This window comes from Camelus bactrianus, chromosome 11 (genome assembly GCF_048773025.1).
Source record: "Camelus bactrianus isolate YW-2024 breed Bactrian camel chromosome 11, ASM4877302v1, whole genome shotgun sequence".
In the NCBI taxonomy this organism is placed as follows: domain Eukaryota; kingdom Metazoa; phylum Chordata; class Mammalia; order Artiodactyla; family Camelidae; genus Camelus; species Camelus bactrianus.
In genome coordinates, this window is record NC_133549.1 from 64401311 (window position 1) to 64427035 (window position 25725).

Genomic DNA, 25725 nt, shown 5'->3' on the forward strand with positions numbered 1-25725 from the left:
TCCTGGCCATCCTAGCTATCACAGCACATCTTCTGGGAAGACACAAAAGTGCTCAGACTTGTTGCTATTAGAAATCTGTAGATGAGGGGGCTCCAAACTCTGAAGACAAACATGAAGGGACCTCTAGGAACCCCAAGCTTGGGACAGACGGAGAAGGGCATCCTGCTCACACTAACAATTTAACAGGGATTAGTGCATCTGAGAATGTTTGTGAGGGAGGTAGAGGCTGGGAAATTAGAAATACAGATCTTTGTTAAGATTCTAAATTGGTGGTCCCCAGGCAACAAGAGACAGCATGGGGTCACAGAGTGTGCTGGGAGGAGAAGAAGAAAAAGATGGGAAATAAATAAGTAAAAATGTAGCTAAAATAGTACAGGGATACAAGGGTGGTATTCCTTGTATAAAGGAGTATTAATTTTTAATAACAAGAAATGAAGACACTGAAAAGAAGTGAGAGGCTATATGGCCCAGAGGTTGCTTGAATCAACTGTTTTCTTATTGTACTTGATTCTTTTTTCCCTAATACGGATCAGTACAGCAAGTATTACATGGGCAGCTAAATCAAACTAAATTCACTTTATAAAACAATTTTCTCTCTATCTCTGTTAGTATATCTGTTACAGATTCCATGGGTGTCTTTTATATGCCTAATATTTAGCTTTCACTTGTAGTAAATTATTCGAACTCAATTTAAAGTGAAATATGTTTTTGTTTAATTACTAAAGTACATTTTTTAAGGGACAATGCAGATTACAAGTGAGTAATTTCCCCCACTCCTCATCCAGGCTACCGCTGCAACCACCATCCATATAAGCAAACTAGTCTTTTTGGTTGAGAAAAATGAACCATTACTTCTAAACCTAAGTTGCAACTATCATTTTGCATTTGCGCATTTATTCACTGGAAGCTTATGTGGTAGGTGATTTTCGCTCTTTTGACAAGAACCAAACATTTAAGCATGGAAAGAGGCCAAGAAGAGCACCTTGGCCCACCTTCTTAGAGGCTTAGATAAGTATCTGAAGAAAATCAATATCATGGAAATGAAATGCCAAATTGTTTTAACACTGCTTTTTCACTATGGCACCTAGTACTTAGCTACTTTTCTTGAAGAGAAAACTCATCACAGATGTCTTTAGCATAAAGCACCAATCTTGACGTAATTTTATTCTCATGTGTTTTTCCACTGGTCCTAAGTTCTGAAGACCCTAATTTGCTTTCCATCACCTATGTCCTAACCTGAATTTGTCCAAGAGTACATCTTGTGCTAACTCTCACCTTCTCTACCCTTCTTAATGGTAAGCACCTTATTTGTTTTTCAAATTGATGCTGTTGAACAATTTACTTATTTGAACAGAAATGTCACAACATTTATTGAAGAATATCTCAAATTATTTTTTTAAAGAAAGAAAATAAAGTATATTACCATGAGATAAATGGGAACCTGATTTTTTAATCCTTTCAGACACTTATGGTCAAAATCTGAATAGCCAAGATAATGGCAGCCACATTAGTCCAAAGCATTGAGCACATTCTCTGGGGAAAAAAAAACTGAAAAACAAATAAAACTACAGGCATACCTCAGAAGTACTGTGGGTTCATTTCCAGACCACTGCAATAAAGCAAATATCTCAAAAAGGCGAGTCACACACTTTTTTTTGGTTTCCCAGTGCATATAAAAGTTATGTTTACACTATACTGTGGTCTATTAAGTGTGCAATAGCATTGTGTCTAAAAAACAATGTACATACCTTAACTTAAAAATACTTTATTGCTAAAAAATGCTAGCCATCATCTGAGCCTTCAAGTACAAAGATCACTGATCACAGATCACCATAACAAATATAACAATGAAATACTTTGAAATAGTTTGTGAGAATTACCCAAATGTGATACAGAAACACAAAGTGAGCAAATGCTGTTGGAAAACTGGCAGTGATAGACTTGCTCGATGCAAGGTTGTCACAAAGCTCCAATTTATATTAAAAAAAAAAAAATCTGTGAAGGGCAACAAAGCAATGTGCAATAAAATGAGGTATGCCTGTACACAAAACCTATGCCCTCAACATAACTAAAAAAGAGAGAACAACCTAATGTCATGTAATTTGAAAATTCACACCAAATCCCATACTCCTCACAATGCTGGCATAAGCCTTCCTGGAGAGCAGGACAGTCTGGGAAAGAAAACCACACTGAATATAGAAGAGAGAGCCCATCAGCAATATTTGCAATTCATCTAAAATCAGACTTAGAAAAAGAAATTCCACCCTACTTGCAAAATTACTGAAAAAAGTCCTGGTAGATCAGAGCCAACTAAAGGGAAGTAACAGTGTCTGGCACTCTAAGAAGTAGGTTTAGAAAAGCTTTGGGGAAGAAGAGGATATAAAGGAATAGAGAGGCACCCTCTGGAAACTGTGAACATAAAAAAAAAATTAAAAACAGAAATTCAGGATCCTGCAAGACAAAAGAATATTTTAAAAACTGAAGTATTAATAACCCAACCCCAACCACGTAAAGTCATTCAGGAAACAAAGCACATTTTTGCAACCTTGACAGAAGAGCTCGTACTAGGATCTTGTAAACCATCCCAAACCATCACAGAAATGCAGAGGCTCAAGCAATCTAGAAGTATAAAACACAATATAACAAGGAAACAAATAAGAACCAAAACAATTCAGCTGATGAAAATATCTCACCAAAAAACAATTGTGAAGCAAAAGAAAATGGTAACACAATACTCCAAACTGAATTAAATAGCCTCAGAAGATTATGGAAGGCTTCCCATTAAAAAAAAAAGAGCGAGAGAGACAGAGACAGAGATACATACACACAGAACTATGTATTACTTGTACACTACACATTAAAATGTTAAAACCAACTTTGTCCCTGGCACTATTCAAAGTGTTGAGGAATAGAGAGAGAAGAGTTTTCTCTATGACTTTAAGGAGATTATAATACAGTGAAAGGAGACAGAAAAATTAACAAACTACAGTATGACAAGTGATGTGATAAAAGTATGCATGGAATACTTTCAAAACACCATAAAGTAGCATCTACTCCAAATTAGGAGCAGTCAAATCTGCAATCTGAAGTATAAGTAAGAACCAGGCCAGGAGACTCTGGGAGGAAAATAATCATTCAGAAGTAATGGCATATGCAAAAGCATGAAGCCACAGGAAATGTGATACATTCAAAGAACAATAAATATTTTGATATAGCTAAAAACAAGGCTCTTATTGGAAAATGAAGGGTCTTAAATGCCTTATAAAATTTGGATTTTATTCTAAAGACAATGAAGAACCACTGAAGGATTTTATGGGAGGAAAGGCTCAGATTTGCATTTTTAAATAATCTTTCTACCAATAATATATAGGCTAAATTAGAAAGGGGTAAAACTGAATGCAAGAAAATCGATTAACAGGTATTTGCTAAGGCAGGAAATACAAATGGGAAAAACGGCGTAAGAATGGAGGGCAAGACACACTCTGTCTATAGAGTGTGTACCTACTTTTACTCTAATCTGAGCACCCAACCCTCACACCTTGTGGCCTTTCCTCTTACCTTTTGAAACAGCCTGCGCTCTATGCAGTATGTATCTCTCTAAATAAATCTGCCTTTACTCAAAAAAAAAAAAAAAAAAAAAAAAAAAAAGAATGGAGGGCAAGACAAGATAATAGTAAATTTTTGACATATTGAGCTGGAAAAGCCCATTAAGTAACCAGATAAAGTTTGGCATTATAGAGAAATACTTGGGATAGAAATGAAGACATGGGAATCATCTAATCATCAGAGTAGAGGCAGTTTTTGAGTATATATGGTAAGACTCTATAGGATATACAGAGAGTGAAGAAAAAAGAAAAACGAGGAGGAAGGAAAAGGAAAACTAGTCATGTTCTGGGAAACATCAACATTTACCCAGAGAGAATTTGAGATGTGTCCAGACAAATAGGAAGAAATTTTGAAAAAAAAAATAAAGAAAATTAAGATTTTCAGGAAGGAAGGCCAAGTTGACAATGTTAAGTGCCTTACAGAAGTTAAAAGGTCTGAAACACATCAATTCCAACAGTGATTATATCAAGAACAAGGTTGGTGCAATAAATGGGCAGAAACCAGATTACTGAGAAGTAAAAAGTAAATCAGAGGTTTAAAAAAGGTACTATATACAAACCCGTCCTTAGAAAGGTTTGACTTTTTGATTCACTAGCATCATTAACCTTTCATATTATTCATTTCTTCAACAAATATTTATTGAGCACCACTTAATATTAAGAGAGGCAAGGTGCTTATATTCTAATGGGGAAAGTCAGGCAATAAACAACCAAAAAATGTAAATGTACAAGATAATCTCATAAAATGATAAGGGTTATGAAGAGGTAAGGAGATGTGGCAAGACGGTTCTTCCTTAGATAGATCAGAGAAGTTCTCTCTAAGGAAAGGATATTTAAACTGAAATCTGAATTACCAGAAGGATCCATCCTATGAAGCTCTGGTGGAAAAGCAGTCCAAGAAGTGGGAACAACAAATGCTAAGGAGAAGATAGTAAGCACATAATTAAAACCTCCAAAGCAATTACTAAAACTGGTATTTACACCTGCCTTACAACTGTTGTTAAAACCATCTCCTCACTGAGTCCATTGGCAATGCTGCTGAGTGGGTCAAAATAGGGCAAATCAGCTAACTCATATTAAAATAGAAAAACAGGAATCACAGAAAAAATTCATCACAGAAAACTTACCTCCTCCTCATTTAACAATTAAAAATGGAAGTATTCATGTTCAGGGAAAAGCACAAAAATGTTAATAACAAATTGCCCTAAGTCTGAATGCAGTTTGAAGATCCTTGAAGCATTAAAAATGCCTGTGCTTTCTGAAAGTAGCTTTACTAAGAAGGGCCTTCAGACGTCACTTCTTTGGTCTCCTAATTTCAGAAGCCTCACCTACCCCAAACCATGATAAAAACTCATGAGAGGAATATTCTTATAGCATAGCTTTTATGCTGAGTTTGGTTTTATATGCTTAACATCTATTTGAAAAAAATATATTTATATTACTTGTATTCATTTATTTTCATGGTCAATTTTGGAATTTTTATGTTATCTGATACTTAATGGGAACAGAATGCCAGTTAATAATAATTAGCTTCAGGAAAATACTCAATTCCTCCACTTCTGTCCAAGAACTGATGTAGTTCAGTAAGCAGGTTAGCTCATCTAAAATCTTTCAGAAACTTTGCTATGAGGAATAGAAGAGAGATAAGACTGTTACAGGGGGGGATACTGCTTTGAATGATAGTTGTCATTGTTAAGACCAAACTTTAATAGGTTAACACGCTAGGGAGAGGAAATGAGTAGAAAAGTAAAGTAAAGAGAAAATAGGCATTCTTAGTGGAGCACAGTCCTCAAAGGACAGAAGGAAATCTGAGACCAGGAACATTGTATTATTCTGGGACACAGAGGAAACTAAGTATAAGTTGTGACACTGGGATCTCAAAACAGTTACAGAAAGCCAACTATCCAAACCAGGTGAAATGCTTAACATAATCAAACTGGATTCCACTAAAGCAAAGAAGTGAGTTTTTTTTTAATTGTTTTATTATTTTAAAGTTGCTAATAATTAGAGTTATTTAACTCAGCACAGCATTCTTCTAGATGACATTATGGTGTCACTGCATTATTTTGGTTAAACTCTCACAGATTTAATTTCAGAAATATCCTTCAAGTAAAATGCTAAGTTAAAAAGAAGTAGCATCTCATGATCTCTTTAAAATAATTCAACTAAATTCAAGGGCATGCTTCCTGGAAAAGATTTCTAAGATTCCTTTTATAGGCTTGATCATAACAGAAGAGTACAGCCACAGATTCCAAACCACCCAGAATTTAAGAGTACATTCCTTTACACAATAAATACATTCCTAAAAAGTTCTTTAAAAATTGAATTTGTATTGTGAAGGCCATTTGGACCTGGAAAACCCTGATTCTGCCACTTACTATTTGTGTGTTCTAGAACAAGTTACTAAGTAGGTTACTTTCTTGCAATTTTCTTAAACCTTTCCATTCTATTTGGCCTGATTTTGCTGTCTCAGAGAGCCAGCCCAACCCATCAAGATGAACCAAGAATTGCTTCTTCTATGAAATGTAATTTTAACACGAGTTGTGCAGCACCCACCTGTTGTCAAACTTCACAGACCAATGAAGTGTAGGCTAGTTTTTTTTTTTTCCTTCACTGGGTAAGTGCACCAAAGAGTAGAGCTGCCATACTTAGAAAATAAAAAACAAAACACTCCCAGTTAAATTTCAATTTCCAGCAAATCATGAATATCTTTTTAGGATAAGTATGTCCCATGTAGTATTTGGGACATACTTACACTAGAAAATTATTTGTCATTTATCTGAAATTCAAATTTAATTGGTCATACTATAATTTATCTGGTAACCCTAACTGAAGAGACATCTCATCTCCTAAATAGCTATGGCAAAAGTGGAACAAAAAGTCAAAGTAAATGATAAAGCCTCTGGTGCTACACACACAAACAAACACACACCCATCTAAATCTCTGCTGTATTTCCAAACATCACAATGTTCCCCGACTCAGTCCTGGATTTGGAACTTTATAGCAAATACAAATTTCTCAAACATGAACATGAAAGTACAAAAATGTAACTTCATTTTTTTCAACTTTATTGAAGTATAATTTACAAATAAATAACAAGTTTTTCTATAATAAAGTTAATTTTTTTTTTACTCCAAGCCCTATTTTTCTTGGGAAAGAAATTTAGTTTATTCCCTTTCAATTACACTCAGCCCATTTCAGTGATTATTCATTCTGTTTAGTTTTATAATTAAATATTTTCAGGTTAAATCTCTCTCTCAGATTTTTCTCCTGATTTGTCCTCCTTGGGGATGATTCTAAGCTGCAGAAGGGTTCATGCAGTTGCCAACACAGGACAGTTGTGAAGACAGCCATCTACACATCCATCTGGATCTGCCTTGGTCCTTCACTAGCCTCCTGCTTCTGACACAACTCCACCTTGGTCTTCAGCACTGGACAGCACTCATTCAAATGGCAACTGGACAGTCTATAGCTTTCTCAGTCCCCACTGCATCCTGTGGTACTGGTCAGCCACACGCTCTCTCACCCATCCTTCTTTTATCTGCTTCCCTTCTAGTGACCAAGTGACCAAGCCTCCAAGTGACCAAGCTCCATGACTCCCTCTCCACACTCTGGTCCCAAGGAAATTTTCTGATGCCCTTCCTCACTATTTCAGAACTAAAAAAAAAAAAAAAAAATTCTGGTAGACATCATGGCAGAAAACATTCACTCCACCCTAAGATTCCTAGAAACCTTTCTACTCTCAGATTAAATGTGTAATTCACCGTTCATCTCAGATCCTCAAACTTCAATGGAATAAGTTCTATCATGTCTCCTACCCTGGGGAAATGGGGGAGGGGTTGGTGCAGACAGTGGTAGGATACAGGAACAAAAACAATGTCTAAGCTTGTCCTATTCCCATCCACCTCTCCTCCTTCTCCCCAACTTGAAGGGTGTTTCATAGAGTGGCAGGAAAGACGGGAAAAGACAACCTGGTTATGTGTACTTGCCTCTCCTTGCAAGATATCAAGAATTTGCCATTTTTTATTATCTACACCTGATTTGAAACTCCCTTCCATTGTGGGTGGTTCAGGTGAGAAAGTAGAAAAAAGAACATAATGTCTCAAAGTAAAATTATGCCACACAATCTTACATTTTGCTTCTAAGAAAGTACCCCCAATTCCATATAACCCTGACCTGTAACTTTTCCATACCAATTTCTCTTCTTAATATATTTTTAGCAGCTACCACGTGCCCTCTAGATCACTGGCTCCCCTACCAATAACTCGTTTTCCTCTTATGGTTACAACATGCTGATCTAGACCTCTCCTTGTTAAGCAGTGTGCCCTTGGCACTCCCTCCAGACAATCCCACTGCCTGCATGTTAAGCATTAGGAATTCTATTTTGGTCTTTTTCATAAGAAATTAGGAAAGGATGGAGGGGGTAGGGACATTATCAAAATATAACCTGCTTTCAACCATCATTACAAGGCCCAGGTCATAACCCTATAGTAACATTCCCATCATATGATTAGTGCAATAATTAAATAAGTTAAAGACCTAACCTGTATAGTAGGCATTCCCACAGCTTCAGAGATGGGAAATCTTCATTACTACAGAATGTCCAATAGGCAGTGTTTCCTAACATTTCAACCAGTCAATAATCTGTGAATGAACATTCATGTGTGCTAGAAGTCCCTGTGTTATCTTGTGAATAATCATCACCTATTTTTTCTTTATTAAAGTGAAATGTTGCATAGTATGTTTCTTACATCAGAGCACTTGCATAGAAAATATTTACATAATGCTGTAAAGAGTCTATCCTCTTTCCATAAACTCACTTTCTTTATAATTCATTATTTTTTTACAACTCTTTCTAGTAGAAAATGGTTTCCATGCATAAAGAACACAACTTTTATCTTGCTGTATGACAGACTCATATATGCCTTTTTATTTTCAGCAGATGAGCCTCAAACACTAGTGGAGATTTTATTTGTGAATATATGGCTTGTGTTAGTGCTTAGGAGGAAGATAAACTTTAAAAAATAATAAAGTAATGTCTGCCTCTACTGAAGCCAAGTTTCAGGTTTTTGTATGATTTAATACATTATACCATTATTTTTAATGTATTTTCCTTTAAAAAAAAATCCAAGCTTCCCAAATCAATGCATAATAATTGTGAGTTTCCTTTTCAGCAGAAGGTTCTCACCCCCTATTGTTTACTCCAGCCCTAACCCAAGAGAACCTTTCGTAGAGCTAATTTTTGAGTACGGTTAAAAAGAATATTCATATAAATGTCTAGATACGAAATAAGTTATTGTTTTGAGAACATAGTTATCTGTTATGATGAAATTTTTAATTGCTTGTAATATGATGCAATGAAATGTATTCTTAGCACTGTCCTAATTCCATCAATTTTGGAATACAGTTCACAATGAGATGTAGCAAATAATAAAATGTGGATCATATTCTTCACTAGTAATCATAAGCTATATATTATTGCTGGTGTCTACAATTCTTCTGATACACATTTATTATTTTCAGAGAACTCCTAGGGAATATGCATTTCACCTTCAACATGCTTTGTTGCAATCTTAACTATTTTTAATTATTCTAGAGTATTAATACTTTTTTTAGTTTTTTGGCCTTCAAAATAAATATGTTTTAATTTCAAATTTCATGAAAATAATATTACCAGTCTCATCTATCCATCCTAAAAATACTCATAATTCCTCATGTTCTTCAGTATCACCAACAGGTTTTTTTTAAGTCCACTTCAAGAGCTTGATCTTACAGTGTGTTCATTGATCTTAGGTCACATATAGAACCATATGCAAAAATACCTTTAAAATGTAGGATAAAACATCTATTCCACTTATACAAACTTTCTGGAAAATTCTGATCTTCAGGGTTTTTTCATATTGATATCTTAGTGACATTAAGAAATTACTGTCTATAAAAGCAATGTACACAAACAATTCTTGCATCAAAGGTAAGAAATAACCCATTCCAAATTTCTTGAAAATACAGAGTAGCAAAGATATCAAGATACTGTCTATATTTGCAGGACAAGATGTTTGGAGCTGAAGAAAATGTTCAGCCAGTGATACAAGTCACTCATGAGCACTACATGTTTACAAGTGTTAATTTACTTACCATACATTACTTAATACAGAATCTAACTTAAGTTTCCTTTCTTTTATAAACACCTTACTGCTGGTATACTTGTATATTCTTTTTCATGGATCCAATTCTAGCCCATTATTTTAGCATTAAATAATATCAAATATCTTAAGTACCTTAGGCCAGGAGGTATATACTCCCTATTTTCAAGAAAAAAAATTGTTTCCTGAGAGATTTCATAAAGATTTCTAAAAGATAATTTCTTCTAAGTTTAAAACAAAGTTCAGGTACACTTAGTTCATTTAATTCACCTTAGTCTTTAGATTTAATGTTTTCTATGTCCTAAGTAAAATAAGCAACATTTCCCAGGTCTTATTTTGACCTTAAGCATGCCTACTCTTACTACATGGTATAGATGTGTTTTTATTAGAGTGAACAAGAGGCAAGCTAAAACTTTCTGCTTTTTTGTAATAAATGCACATTGCTGCTTAACTAAAAATTCTCTTTATTCACATGACACTGTATCACACCCCAGGACTTGGTGCTCTGATCCAAAGTGAAAAGTGATGCATTTATCCTGAGAAAATGAGCCTTGAGTTTAGACTCAAAGACTAACCAAAAAAAAAAAGCCCCAAAGCTTGGAGATTTACCAGAGTAATTTACCACATTTCATTTCTCTAAATTCAAATGTGAATATCTACATAAATGTGAGGAGATATTATAATTTCTTCATTAAGCAAAAAGTAAGGTTAAAACAAAAATATTTAACTTAAATTATATTCAGAGCACAAAAAAAGGCCCTCAGAAGAAAAATACCCTTTTCAGTTTATTGGTCTTCAAAATAAATATGCTTAATGACAAGTTTGATATCACTTATATGTGGAATCTTTAAAAAAGGACACAAGTGAACTTATCTACAAAACAGAAACAGACTCACAGACATAGAGAAGAAACTTATGGTTACCAGCGGGTAAAGGTGGTAAGGGATAAATCAAGAGTTTGAAATTTGCACCTCTTGGGGAGTGATGGAAATGTTAGCTATCTTGATTGTGGTGGCGGTACACACCTATCAAAATTCATCAAATTGTAATCTGAAATATTTGTAGTTTACTGTACAGGAACCACAATAAGCGTGTTTTTTTTTAAAAGGCCCTCAAAATAATCAAAACAGTTTCATCCCATAATCTAAGTAACTCCTATCAACAATCAGTACCACACTTGGAAAACCAACCACAGGTCAGCTGTTGATGCTGTATGGATGCAGCTACAGATCATTACCTACTTAATTGTGTATATATCTAATAGGCTCATACTGCTCTTTTGGAGCAAAGGTTTTATAATGGAGTAGGTGATAAATACCTAACTATGGCACAACCAGATGCTATAATAATATGAGCAACATTTATATACAGAGTACTAGCATGTATTAATGCTGTATGCTACAACAGAGAAAAAGATTAGATTCATAAAAATACAGTTAAGAGAAGAATACAGTGTAAATTATAGGTTGATTGTGGTGTCTTGCTAGAATCCCATAGGTGATACAAAAACTACTAAGCAAAATATAATTAATTTGGTCAATGAATACAGTTGTCAGATGCCCACAGAAGGAAAGCTATTTACACTGTAAAAATTCAAAGATATTCCATCTAAAATGTAACATGACTTTGAAGAATATTAATTCAATTTTTTTTGTCATTTCAAACCAGAGTGCATGGAAGAAAACCTATACATATACATAGTCTTCTAAATCACTAAACAAAATGTACAGCAAGCCAGCAATGCTGTTCCATATTCTGATGATATTTCCCCTCACCTAGAAGTATTTCAGCATGTGTTTCTACTGCTGCCAAACGTGGAGCATGAGAAATAATATAAAAGCTGATTAGCTTCCTCCTAAATAGCAAACTTAAAACTGTCCAAATATGGTATTTTAGGGAGCAAAAATTGAGTATGCCTTTTACAAATAAAGGAAAAACTGAATTTCTCATTACATATTAAATTAGCCCTCAAGCAATCAGCCCTTTACAAACAGCTTAACATCTACAAAAGGCTGCATGATTGGTGTGTGCACATTTAAAGCTCTGCTGTCAGCAGAACTGTTGGCTTCATCTAAGCAACATCAACAGTTCCTTTGAATTTTAGCCAGTAGCGCTCTAGGCATGCTCCCGGCACTACTATTAACACAGAGAATTGTAGCTGTAGCAGTAATCTTTCTGCCTGACAAGGACCCAGTAACAGTCATTGTGATGTTTTCTGATTGTGCACTCAGGTAGAGATGTACAATTTGGATACACAAATTTAACAGGAATATGTTTGAGACTATAATTTTCATCAGTTGTATAGTAAGTGTGTGACCAAACTTGCTTTTCTGGAACAAATGCTGCTGAGTCAATACCAGCTGATCCCATGGTCAGTTTGGCCAAGTCACAATGAACACTGCAGGTGTTCATTACTACATTCTCACTCTTCTTCAGCTCCCTGTACCTTAGACTCAGCTGCTCTCATACTCAATCTTTCACTTGTGGCAAAAATATACAAAGGACAACTTCTACAACTACTGAAATATGTAATCTATAAAAACACAATATGTATGTGCATAAACATTCCTTTCACATGACAGTGAAACATCAAAAAAAACTATTACATTTGTGATAAATGATATTATAGTAAGGATAGCAGTACTTCTATGTCCAAACATAGACACAAACCTTACTACTGGATTGTAACTCAAATTCAAAATGTTTATTAAGTACTTACTATGTTCCAGGGACTGTATTAGGCTCTTGACATACATCTGGAAATAATGCCTTCCTGCAATTATTATTTAAACTCCTTTGATAATCAAAATGTGGTCCATGGACCAGCTGCATCAGCGTACTGAGGAGTTTAACTCTCCAGTATCTCTCCAAATCTATTGAAACAGAATTTGTATTTTAACAAAATTCCCCTTGTGATCTGGACACATATTAAAGTTTGGGAAGCACTGGTTTAGAGGACACAGGATCTAGAAATTGCCAAAAAATCAAAATTTCTATGCAATAGGTAGGAACAAAACGATGCTTTCTGTATTATTTGTCTATCTACGTATTGAAGAGTTTGAATCAGATAATGTGTGTAATTCCTACCTCTTCTAAAATGTTGTAATATTATTGTATTGTCTTTTTGTCTTTTAAAAAAATGGCACTACTTAGCACAGGGAAATATACACAAAATCTTATGGTAGCTCATAGAGAAAAAAATTTGACAATGAATATATATATGTTCATGTATAGCTGAAAAATTGTGCTGAACACTGGAATTTGACACAACATTGTAAAATGATTATAAATCAATAAAAAAATGTTTAAAAAAATTGCACTACTGAATGATTTCCATTTACAGGCACCTCAAGGTCTAATACAGTTTATACATACTTAGAGATGATAAAAGCATCTATAGTTACATTCAGAATACAAACCAGAGATATCAAAGGATCAATACACAAGTGGCTGACTTATGCTAAAGGACTCAGAAAAGAACCTAAGAAAATATCACTTCCTGTTATTGTCCCCAGTGCTGCCATTAGCCATATAGTCTTGTACAAGATATCTAATCTCCTTGGGTCTCATTTTTCTTATCTCTAAAATAAGACAGTTGAGTTAGATGAATTTTAGAACTTCCTTAGTTTAAGGTTCACTGATTCTTTTCTACCTCCTTTAGTTTTCATCTTTAGACACCAGAGGTCATAATCTTAGCAGTGAAAAGTTATCTGATTTGCACACAGAGGTCATTTTCAAGCTACCAAACAGACTAGAGAAGATATCATTTTCAGAGTTAAATCTTTTAGAACTTTAATTTCTCATCAATACCAGCTTCTATTGACAATCTTACAGACCTAGGTACGTCAATACAAGATATACACAAATAAGTGCCACATTGATACAAGCACTAAAATTTTTTACCACCTCTGAAACCCCTATCAGCATTGTAAACTTTGAAAACAACATAACAAAACATTAACTATTTCAATAAGCATTCCTCACTATAAAGTAGCTATAAGCTGCCCATAAGGCAAACTATTATATAGCAAACAACCTTGTAAAAAATTAATAAATCTTTTCTGGTGCATGAAAATCAGTGAGTATGTGCTCGATTGAACAGCTTTTCTACCTAAGTGCCACCCATAAACTAAACCCCTGAGACAACAGATGGAAATAGAATAATAAACCGTCAAACTTAAAAGATGTCTCTGTAATGTTTTTACTTTACTAATTTAATAAAATACATTTACTTGTCAAGACTGTATCCAAGGTAGAAATCAAACTTCAGATTTTGATCATTTTTGATCACTTTCTTTTAAATAAAGCATGAAGTTCTTATAAAGATCTTGAGGTTTTTTTTTAATTTCAGACTATAACTATAGAAAAAGAAATCACCCTATAAAAATCTGCAGTTTATGAAGTAGTGAAAATGGTTGAATGGCTATTGGAATAAGCTAGAAATTAGAAAATGTGAGTATTAATTCTGAATCTGCTACTAACTCAGGATGACCTTGAATGATGTATTCAACCTTCTCTCTCTCTGTATCAGAAAATTAAAGAATAAATATAATGTCATCTCTTTTTCCTGTGAGACAAACAACTGTGTGCAATTGAATAAAAATGGAATTACATATGCAGTGGATAGAATAAAACACATTTGGGTTCGTTTGGACTTTGTTGTAGCACACTGTCTTACAATTCAACATTTTTAATACCTGTGCAATTTTTAAATGATGTCTGAAATGCTCTGGGATCTTCAGAAAAGTTTTATAAATGGCATAAATAATCATTTTATTTGATTGGGCTAATAAGAAACAGAATGCCATCTAAGATAGACACAAATAATTTAATGTAGCAGTCCTTGGTTCACTTACTCTTAAAAGGAATAATTTAATCAGAATTCTTTCAAGAGAGTTAGATTAATTACAGAATAAGGAAAACAAGGATCTTCTCCCAGTAGAGCTATTAACATATTTCATCGAACAAAGCCTGCTGAAGTGAATCTGTTGCTTATAGAACTATCAATCTAGAAGCTTAGCACCTCCCTTGAACACTCATTCAGGCCCCAATTATACTTTTTCTTAGACTGCGTCTAAATAATCCCCAATGTACAAGTACTTCGTTTTTAAAGGTCTTAAGTAAAATATATTTACAACTTCCATTTTAGTGTTAATGTAAATGGAAGTTAGTTCTACTTCATACTGTACTTACAAACAATTCCCGGTGCAATATTATTGTGTATTCCCTTGCCTGAGATGATTCATAACATCTTTATTGCTGTAAATCTTTACATGGTTAAAGACCATTACTTGAATTCATCAATTTCCTCTTCTCTATAATACAATACATGCTATAATACAAAAATAACAAGCTTAACACTATTCCATTTTGCTTTGCTAAGCACTGATTTCACAGGAGCCCTACACTCTTATCTTGTGTCCCTCGGAGTTCTTGAGTTCCAGAGTAGCCTAGGATTCTTTTCTATATGGTTAGTCATTATCCATCTGGAATCTCATTTATCAATGCAAGATGTTAACCTGCAGTCATTCTTACTAAATACATTTCATCTTATTTGTTTCTATCTCTTCATTGATAAGGGATCATTTTAAATTCAATTCCTATTCTATAACATATTGTATACCCTTCTGGTTTTGGAGTTATCTAAAGTGGTTAACTCACTTTGCTCAGAAAAAGAAAAAAGCAGTGTTCATTCCTGAACATCATAACTAAAGACAGAAAAATATTGTACTGAACAATACTACCTGGAACCACAAGGGAAGGTTAGATATATATAAATGAGTTGGGGTTTACCCATAACGAGTCTGACACATTACTTCTGTCACAGACAGTGATAGCATAATACTCAGACCTTAATTTCACTGCCCATCAAAAGACATCACTTCAGAAGCACATAAGAACCAAATACTGCAACTCCCTTCTCAAAAGGTATAAACATTTTTTATGACAGAGCCCCAAACACTGTATTATGTATGTCTAAAAACATTCCATCTTACATGTTCATAATAGTGCTGGACCTATGTGAAGCAGAAAAGTATATAAAATAGAGAGAATATCCTATGGATAGCCATTTTTCTATCTAGGAAGATGAAAGATGAGAATAATGCAAAAACAACATTATAATACTTACATCTTATACTAATCGCATGCCAGGCACTATGCTAAGTTTTTTATATACTGATTCCTTTATGTACTTTAAAGGATTTAAAACATGTATGTACTTCATACTTTCTATACTGTTTTCTCAAAACAGTTTATAAGTTAGGTGTTATTTTCCTAACATTTTAAAAGAAGAAACTGCAGTGCCTAAAGTGGGACAAATAATCTAACAAGATTTGATTAGTCAAAGCTCACACTCTAGCCTGCACTACATGAATCTTCAATGGGAGTATAATCAGTCAGATGGTAAATTTTATGACATGGATAAAAGCAAAGAATGGCAAAGGAGGAAGAGTTTACATATGGACCAGAGGTCACAGAATAAAGTGTCATGAGGGAGACTAGACTTCAGTTTGGCTTTAAAGAATGATTACTAGCTAAATAAGTAAATAGAAAAGGGCTAAATATTCTAAACACCAACTTTATGAACCCTGTGAAAAGTTCAGAAGGTGAGACTAGCATGCTATGATCGGGAAGACAAGAGGGAGATCCATGTTCCAACATGGATGTGAATCTGAAGTACAATATTTTAATATATATTTTATTGAAGTATAATCAGTTTACAATGTTGTGTCAATTTCTGGTATAGCATAATATTTCGGTCATATACAAACATACATATATTTATTTTTATATTCCTTTTCATCATAAGTTACTGTAAGATATTGAACATGGTTCCCTGTGCTATAAGTATAAACTTGTTGTTTATCTATTTTATATATAGTAGTTAGTATTTACAAATCTCAAACTCCTAATTTATACCTTTCCACCCTCTTCCCCACAGGTAACCATAAGTTTGTTTTCTATGTCTGTGAATCTCTTTCTGTTTTATAAATAAGTTTGCCCTTTTTTTTTAAGATTCCACATATGAGTTATATCAAGTGGTATTTTTCATTCTCTTCCTTGTTTACTTCACTTAGAATGACATTCTCCAGGTTCATCCATGTTGCTGCAAATGGCATTATTTTATTCTTTTTTATGGCCGAGCAGTATTCCACTGTGTAAATATACCACAGCTTCTTTATCCAGTCATCTGTTGATGGACATTTAGGTCGTTTCCAAGTCTTGGCTATTATAAACAGTGCTGCTATGAATATTGGGGTGCATATATCTTTTTTTTAAATTGAAGTATTGTCAATTATAATATGTCAATCTCTGGTGTATAGCCCAATGTCCCAGTCATGCATATACATACATATATTCATTTTCATATTTTCTCCATTAGAGGTTATTACAAGATACTGAACATAGTTTCCTGTGCTACACAAAAGAAACATTTTTTAAATCTGTTTTCATATTTAGTGGCTAACATTTGTAAATCTCAAACTACCAAGTTTATCCCTTCCCATCCCCTTTCCCCAATAACCATGAGATTGTTTACTAAGTCTGTGAGTCTGTTTCTGTTTTGTAGATGAGTTCATAGTGTCCTTTTTTTTTTTCAGATTTCACATATGAGTGGTATGTGATATTTTTCTTTCTCTTTCTAGCTCAGTTCACTTAGAATGACATTCTCCAGGTCCATCTATGTTGCTGCAAATGGCAAAAGGCATTGTTCTATTCTTTATGGCTGAGTAGTATTCCTTTTTGTAAATGTACCACAAATTCTTTATCCAGTCATCTGCTGATGGACATTTAGGTTGCTTCCATGTCTTGGCTATTATATATAGTGCTACTATGAACATTGGGATGGATGTATCTTTTCGCATTAGAGTTCCCTCTGGATAGATACCCAGAAGGGGATTGCTAGAACATATGGTAAGTCTATTTTTAGTTTTTTGCTATCCAGTTTCCCCAAAACCACTTGCTAAAGAGATTGTTTTTTCTCAGACAAATACTGTTAGATATCACTTACATATGGAATCTAAAAAAATACAACTAACTAGTGAATATAACAGAAAAGAAACAGACTGACAGATATAGAGAAGGAACTAGTGGTACCAGTGGGGAGAGGGAAAGGGGAGGGGCAAGATGGAGATGGGAGGATTAAGAGGTACAAATTATCAAGTATAAAAGAAGTCACAAGTATGTATTGGACAACATGGGAAATATAGTCAATATTTTATAATAACTATAAATGGAGTATAACCTTTAAAATTTTGTGAATCATTATATTGTATACCTGTAACATATAATATTGTACAAGTGTACTTCAATTTTTTTAAAATATGATATTGTTAAATAAGTAAATTTTTTAATGTAAAATATCTCATTCAAAAATTTTATGCTGATTATATGTTGAAAACGATAACATTTTGGATCTATTGAATTAAATAAAATACATTATTTAAAATAAAAAAAAGAGACTGTCTTTTCTCCATCTTTTTAAATTAAGGTTCATTCTGGATATATACCCAGGAGTGGGATTGCTGGATAATATGGTAAGTTTTTTGAGGAATCTCCATACTGATTTTAAGTTTTTTGAGGAATCTCCATACTGATTTCCATAATGGCTGCCCCAAACTACATTCTCACTAACAGTGTAGGAGGGTTCCCTCTTCTTCACACCCTCTCCAGCATTTATCGTCTGTGGACTTTTGAATGATGGCCATTCTGACCGGTATAAGGTGATACCTCAATGTGGTTTTGATTTGCGTTTCTCTGATAATTAGCGATATTGAGCAATTTTTCATGTGCCTATTGGTCATTCATATGTGTTCATTGGAGAATTGCTCGTTTAGGTCTTCTGACCATTTTTGGATTGGGTTGTTTGTTTTTTTTCTTATTAAGTCACATGAGCTGTTTATATATTCTGGACATTAAGCCCTTGTCTGTCTCATCTTTTGCAAGTATTTTCTCCTTTCTGTAGGTTGTTGTTTTGTTTTGCTTATGGTTCCTTTGCTATGCAAAAGCTTGTAAATTTAATTAGGTCCCGTTTGTTTATTTTTGTTTTTATTTCTATTGCTTGGGTAGACTGTTCTAGGAGAACATTGCTGAGATTTATGTCGGATAATGTTTTGACTATATTTTCTTCTGAGAGATTTATAGTGTCTTGTCTTATGTTTAAGCCTTTAAGCCATTTTGAGTTTATTTTTGTGTATGCTGTGGTAGTACGCTAACTTCACTAATTTACATGCAACTGTCTGGTTTTCCCAACGCCATTTGCTGAAGAGACTGTCTTTACTTCATTGTATGTTCTTGCCTCCTTTGTCAAAGATTAATTGACCATAGGTGTGTGGGTTTATTTCTGGGCTCCCTATTCTGTTCCATTGATCTACATGTCTGTTTTTGTAACAATATTATGCTGTTTTGATTACTGTAGCTCTGTAGTATTGTCTGAAGTCTGGGAGGGTTATTCCTCCAGCTTCATTCTTTTTCTTCAGTAATGCTTTGGAAATTCTGGATCTTTTGTGATTTCACATAAATTATAGAATTATTTGTTTTAATTCTGTGAAAAAGGTTCTGGGTAATTTGATACAGATCTCATTAAATATGTAGATCACTTCGGGTAGTATGGCCATTTTAACAATATTAATTCTTCCAATCCAAGAACATGGGATATCTTTCCATTTCTTTAAGTTATCTTTAATTTCCTTAGTCAATGTTTTGTAGTTCTCTGCATATGTCTTTCACTTCCTTGGTCAGATTTATCCTAAGTATTTTATTGTTTTGGATGCAATTTTTAAAAGGATTGTTTCTTTACTTTCCTCTTCTGATACTTCACTGTTAGTGTAAAGAAATGCCACTGATTTCTGTATGTTAATCTTGTATCCTGCTACCTTGCCATATTCTTTTATCAGCTCTAGTAGTTTTTGTGTGGATCCCTTAGGGTTTTCTATATATAGTATCACATCATCCACAGATAGTGACAATTTTACCTCTTCTCTTCCAATTTGGAACCCTTTTATTTCTTTTGACAGATAAAGCCTTGTTTTATTGAATGAGTGATCCATGCAATAGCCAAGGCCATCATGTACAGACAAGAGGGGGAAAACTTTATTTCTTGGTCTCTTCCTCCTTGGACAGAGCCTTGATGATTTCCTCCTTCTTGGCCTGGAGCCGCTTTTCATGGTGCTTCCATGCTTCCGTGGTCTTAGACCTGCGGGCCTTGGCCTGGTCAGCCAGAAGCTTCCTGAGATCCTTGTCTGCTTTCAACTTGTGGATGTGTTCCATGAGAATCTGCTTGTTTTTGAACATGTTACCCTTCACTTTCAGGTACAAGCTGTGATACATGTGGTGGTCAATCTTCTTAAATTCACAGTATCTTTTGAGCAGCTGGTGCAGAATTCTCATCCTCCTCATCCAGGTTACCTGCTCAGGCATTTGAGTATTGGCAGTACCCTTTTGCTTCCCTATGCCCATGTGCCTGCCCTTCTGGTGGGCCAAGGTGTTTTTCCAGCATCAAGCTCAGGAATGGACAGTCACAGACTTTTGGATGATCAGCCCATCTTTGATCAGCTTTGGGATCTGCTGATGGGAGTTGGCATTGGCGATTTCATTGGTCTCATTGGGGTCCAACCAGACCTTTTTCTTGCCACAGCAAAGGACACTGGAGGCAAGCCTCTTCTGAAGCCTGAGCATACTCATGGCTGTGGCCACAGCACCAAAAGGCCCTTTTATTTCTTTTTCTTGTCTAATTGCTATGGTTAGGACTTCCAATACTATATCAAATAGAATTGGTGAGAGGGAAGTTCATAGTGATACAGGGCTTCCTCAAAAAAGAACAATCTCAAATAAACAACCTAACCTACCAACTAAAAGAATTAGAAAAAGAAGGACAAACAAAACCCAAAGTCAGCAGAAGAAAGGAAATAAGAAACGTCAGGGAGGAAATAAATAAAATAGACATTAAAAAAACAACAGAAAAATTCAAACCAAGATCTGGTTTTTTGAAAGAGTAAACAAAATTGACAAACCTCTGGCCAGGCTCACCAAGAAGAAAAGAGAGAGCACACAAATAAAATAAGAAATGAAAATGAAGAGATTACAACGAACACCACAGAAATATAAAAACCATAAGAGAATACTATGAACAACTATATGGCAATAAATTGGACAACTTACAAGAAATGGACAAGTTTCTAGAAACATACAGTCTACCAAAACTGAATCAAGAAGAAACAGATCATTTGAACAGACCAACCACTAAAGTGAAATAGAAACCGCAATATAAAACCTATAAAACCTCCCTGCAAACAAAAGTCCAGGACCAGATGGCTTCACTGGGGAATTCTATCAAGCATACAAAGAAGAACTCATACCGGTACTTCTCAAACTCTTCCAAAAGATTGAAGAGGAGGGAATACTCCCAAATTCATTCTATGAAATCACCATCATTCTGATACCAAGGCCAGACAAAAACACTACCAAAAAAGAAAGCTATAGGCCAACATTGTTGATGAACACAGATACAAAAATCCTCAACAAAATATTGGCAAATAGAATCCAACAGCACATAAAAAAGATCATACACCTACACCATGATCAAGTTGCATTCATACCAAGGACACAAAGATGGTTCAACATGGGCAAATCAATCAACGTGATACACCACATCAACAAGAGAAAAGACAAAAATCACATGATCATCTCAATAGATGCAGAAAAAGCATTTGATAAAATTCAACACCAATTTATGATAAAAACTCTTACCAAAGTGGGTATAGAGGGAACATAACTCAACGTGATAAAATCTACTTATGACAAACCTACAGCCAGCATAATACCCAACAGAGAAAAGCTGAAAGACTTTCCACTAAAATCTGAAGTACAATGTTTTAATTTTACATATTTTCACATCAGTGTGTAATAGTGCTCTAGTCTACATAATGTTCAACTCAATAATGTCAACTTTAATTTATACCAAAGGACTTCAGAAGCCTCTGGAAAGGGGATGTGTCTTAAAATGCTGTTATAAGTATTAAGGATAGAAGAGAGAAACGAATTAAATTAGAGTCCAGAATACCAAGCTTTTTAAAATTGTATTCCAAAAAACCAAAGCCCCAAGGAAATCTCTTGATTTATAAGCACTCAAATTAATATATAAACCTGGGTTCTATATAACAGCTGAAGCTTGCTATTATCATTCCTAAGTATTATCAACCAGGAGGATAAAAACCAGTCTAAGCATATAAACTCCAAGATTCCATCTCCAGATGTAGTGAAACTGAAAAAGTCTCCCAATTCTTGGGTTAATATGGCTTTGTCATCCATTTACTTCCTACTGATTCATCAAACCCCACCACCACCTCATCTATCACAGCCTCCTCTCATCTTTTCCAACCAAAGCTATTTTTAACATTAGTCTTTTTGACATTAGGAAAATGGAGGGATGCTTATGCTCCAACCTAAAATATAGCCCAAGGAATAGTTGAAGCATAAACACTTGCTCTTTAAAAGACATACAAACAAACAAACAAACAAATGGAAAAGGAAAGGGAAGGGAAGGGAAACAGCTAAGCTCACACCTAGGAGAGAAAGCACAAGAACCCCTAAAATGAGAGGTAAAAGAATAGAGCAAAGTACTCCAGGGATCTGTCTAGCCCAGGGAAAGAAATCTCTCAAAATGATGTCTAAAATGTCATAGAACGCGACAGAAAAAAATCTAATGAAAGAGTCCAAGACAGTAATTATAGTCAGTTCACTGTACATCCATAATTCATAGTTAAGGTAACATTGATACTTTATGTTTGTTTAAAGAAATAGGTGGAAAATGAAATATGTTAGAAGAAAATCTAAATAATGCACATAGCAAAGAGCAATCTGTCAGCCTTTGGTACCCAGGAAGCCTAGTACTTAATGCCTTTCTGAATTTTAGAAGTGCTGTAAGACACATCAATTTTAATTGCCTATAATCTGAGACCAAAACTTTTGGCATGCTTCCTTGTTCATAGCAATAACAGCACCAACAAGTATTTATTGAGTATTTCCACGGGTCAGATACTGCTGTGATAACTGCAGAGGATATAAGCATTGAAGGTGACAGACGAGGCCCCGTCCTTATGAAGCTTACGTTCTGTCACAAAGAGAAATGATAAATATGTTTGGACCAGGAAACAAAGCCTGACTAATTCACTGATACAAAGAATCCTGCCTTATAAGGCAGAAACTTTCTAGCTGAACTGCAATTTTACAGAGACCTAAATTTTCTCCAGTAGGAGAAAATGGACTAGTGTGTGTTTATAGATTTGGGGGGATGCAGGGGGTTTATAGATTTGGGGGGATGCAGGGGGAGGGCTTTATATGGAATAGGATAGGAGATAAAAGACAAATCCCACCAAGTCAGAGAAAAGCTAATGTTCTGACTCTTTGAACCTTGCCCATACAGGAAACACAACCATTCCTCTGTGACTTTGGTACAGTACTTGGTTAATACAAATTTCTCAGAAGCTCTGCTACATTTGGGAGCAAATGGGAATTAGAGTTTGTCTTTTCTCTTCTCTGCCACACCCCCGTCATTCACTATATAGTCTTGTAATCCTCTCTCTGTTTTTCCCTTTTTCTATTTTGAGATATTTTTAATTCTTCAAAAAAATCAATGTTTTAACCTACTAAATGCATGTAGTATAAAACCAAACAGAGTTTAATTTCCTTTACTTTATCCCTCTTATCTTATCCCTGAAAGTCCCTTTCTCTCTTTTCAATCACTTTTTGGTCTCTGACTTTCATTCTACTCAACCATCCTTTTTCTGACCACTTCCTTCCAATCCCTCTTCTATCTTTTCCAGGTAGAAAAAAATGATCACTAGACATAGAGAAAGGCAGAGCCATGTAAAGCAAAGGGTTGACAGTATACTATGTGTGCAAGCAAGTCCATTTCAGAAGGATCTGTTCTTTCAAGTTTAAAGAATTGCCTTGGGTGAATAAGGTTTACTAGAACTTGCTTTCTGTTACATGTACTATATTTAACACTTAGAATATTATAAAAATAAAGTTTATACATTTTCTTAGCTGTCTGAAGACATTATTTCAAAAATTCTTCTGTGTTTCTGTATATTTTGAACAATTTCCACTGAGAGAAAGAGAAGGAGAGAGAATTGGCCCTGTCTTCTGCCTCTCATCAGAGGCCTATTTTCAGAAGTCTCTTTAAGACCCAGGTCTGGCCTCTCCTAAAAATGCTTTCATAGTGCATGCCTAGAACTCTTTACTTTACTATCCCCTAGTCTTGCTCCCTATAGGCATATTGGGAAAATCCCAGGTTTGGAGTCAGACTAAATTTGTATTTGAAGCTCAGCTTCATGTCTTACTATCCCAGTGACCTTAGGCAAGTTACTTAACTCCCTTAACAGTTTCTCATCTGTAAAATGGTGCTCATAAAATCAACCTAGTTATATTATTATAAGCATTTAATGATCTAATTCCTAAATGTGCTAATCACACTATGTGGCATATAGTTGTCATTTAATAAACAGTACATAAGATTTATATATGCACACGCATATGTATACATATACATACACCCACATGACCATCTTTTCCTCTCATACACATGCAATTTACCTATTGTCCTCAATGCCATTCTTCCAGAATTCTGCCCTTCTGCCCTTGAAGTGTTCACATTTTTCCAAATTCACAATTAGCTAATGTAAGACTCTAATCACTGAGAATGTGCTAATGAGAAAGGATAAGAGAAGAGGACAGTGACTACTGCCTGCCAACTTAAATAGCCCTCAGTGGTAAAATATAGCTCTTGGAAACAAAACTGGACTAAACACTACATAGGCCAGAGCAGTGACTCACAGTGTGAATTTTAAGCAGCATCATTTGAGAGCTTACTGTAATAGTTCTCAGTAACTGTGACTACTTTCTGTTACATGTACTCATACCTAGGCCATCACTAACATAAAAATAAGTAAATAAAACAAATGGATATTGTATCCTTTATCATATAAATTAAAGCATGATATTGTATTACCCCAGAACATTGTACAAAACAAATACAACTCCTAGAAAAATAAAATCATGTCTGTGATGAAGCAAAACCTAGAACATAATTCTCTTCTCAAGTCAGTATTTCTAGACTATACCATGTTGACTTAATGAGGTATATAACTAAATATAGGAAGTACTGCTTTGAAAACCCCCTTCGAAAAGATCCAAAATTTGTGAATTAGGCAATGGTAAGAGAGTCACACCCTTTGTCGCACTAACAGGAAAGACTCTTAAGTAATGGACTCGGTGCCTGGCCATGCGAGTCAGCCACTTAGTCATTCTTCTAGACGCCATCCATCATTGAGCACATTCCTGAATTTCATGCAACCTAATTTAAACGTCTAACTGGTTGTTCTGATCGGAATAAACATTCGACCAAAGTAAAAGCTTGACGATCCTGACACCTAGTGGCTGTAAAGAACCTGGAGAAGATCCAGTTTGGGAAAAGTAGATAGCTAGGGTGGCAGGATCTTGCACACAGAATTTAATGATTATTAATAATATAAAATGCTAATTCTAAAAGTAACTCTATAAAAGTCTACTTGGGCCCTGGATTTATCTTGTTTTCTATACAAAGAGGCTAAAAGACTTGTATTTGTGAAGCATGTTTTTCTTCAGTCTTACACGTTTAGCAAATTTTTACTAATCTTCAGAGATCAAACAAGAAAACTAAAGCGAAACTGAAAAAAAAAACTACTTTGGCATTTTTATGACTCTCTTTCTTAATTCTGCATGTTCATCCACATCATTTTCTTAGTCTAGAGGTGATTTTTCTCCACAAGTATCCCTCTGTCAAAATAACAGCCAACTGACCAAGCCACATAGAGGTTCCCTTTATGCCACTGAGGCTTCCTTAATCACAAGGTAGTTAGACCTTCACAAACCAGCAAGGGTTTTCTTTAAGAGAGGTATAAGGACACACACCCCTAAAATGCACATCTAAAAGTAA

The 25725-nt window shown here is 34.8% G+C and overlaps 2 protein-coding genes across 11 annotated transcripts in view; both read right to left on the reverse strand.

Moving 5' to 3' along the window:
• Positions 1-25725, reverse strand: part of CTNNA3 (catenin alpha 3) — a 1350411-nt gene that overhangs the window by 1196491 nt on the left and 128195 nt on the right. The window lies entirely within an intron of this gene.
• On the reverse strand, positions 19748-25147 carry LOC105066376 (large ribosomal subunit protein eL19-like). Its single transcript, XM_074374095.1, is given in 1 exon segment — positions 19748-25147. A coding segment is annotated over 1 exon segment (591 nt). The 5' UTR covers positions 20433-25147; the 3' UTR covers positions 19748-19841.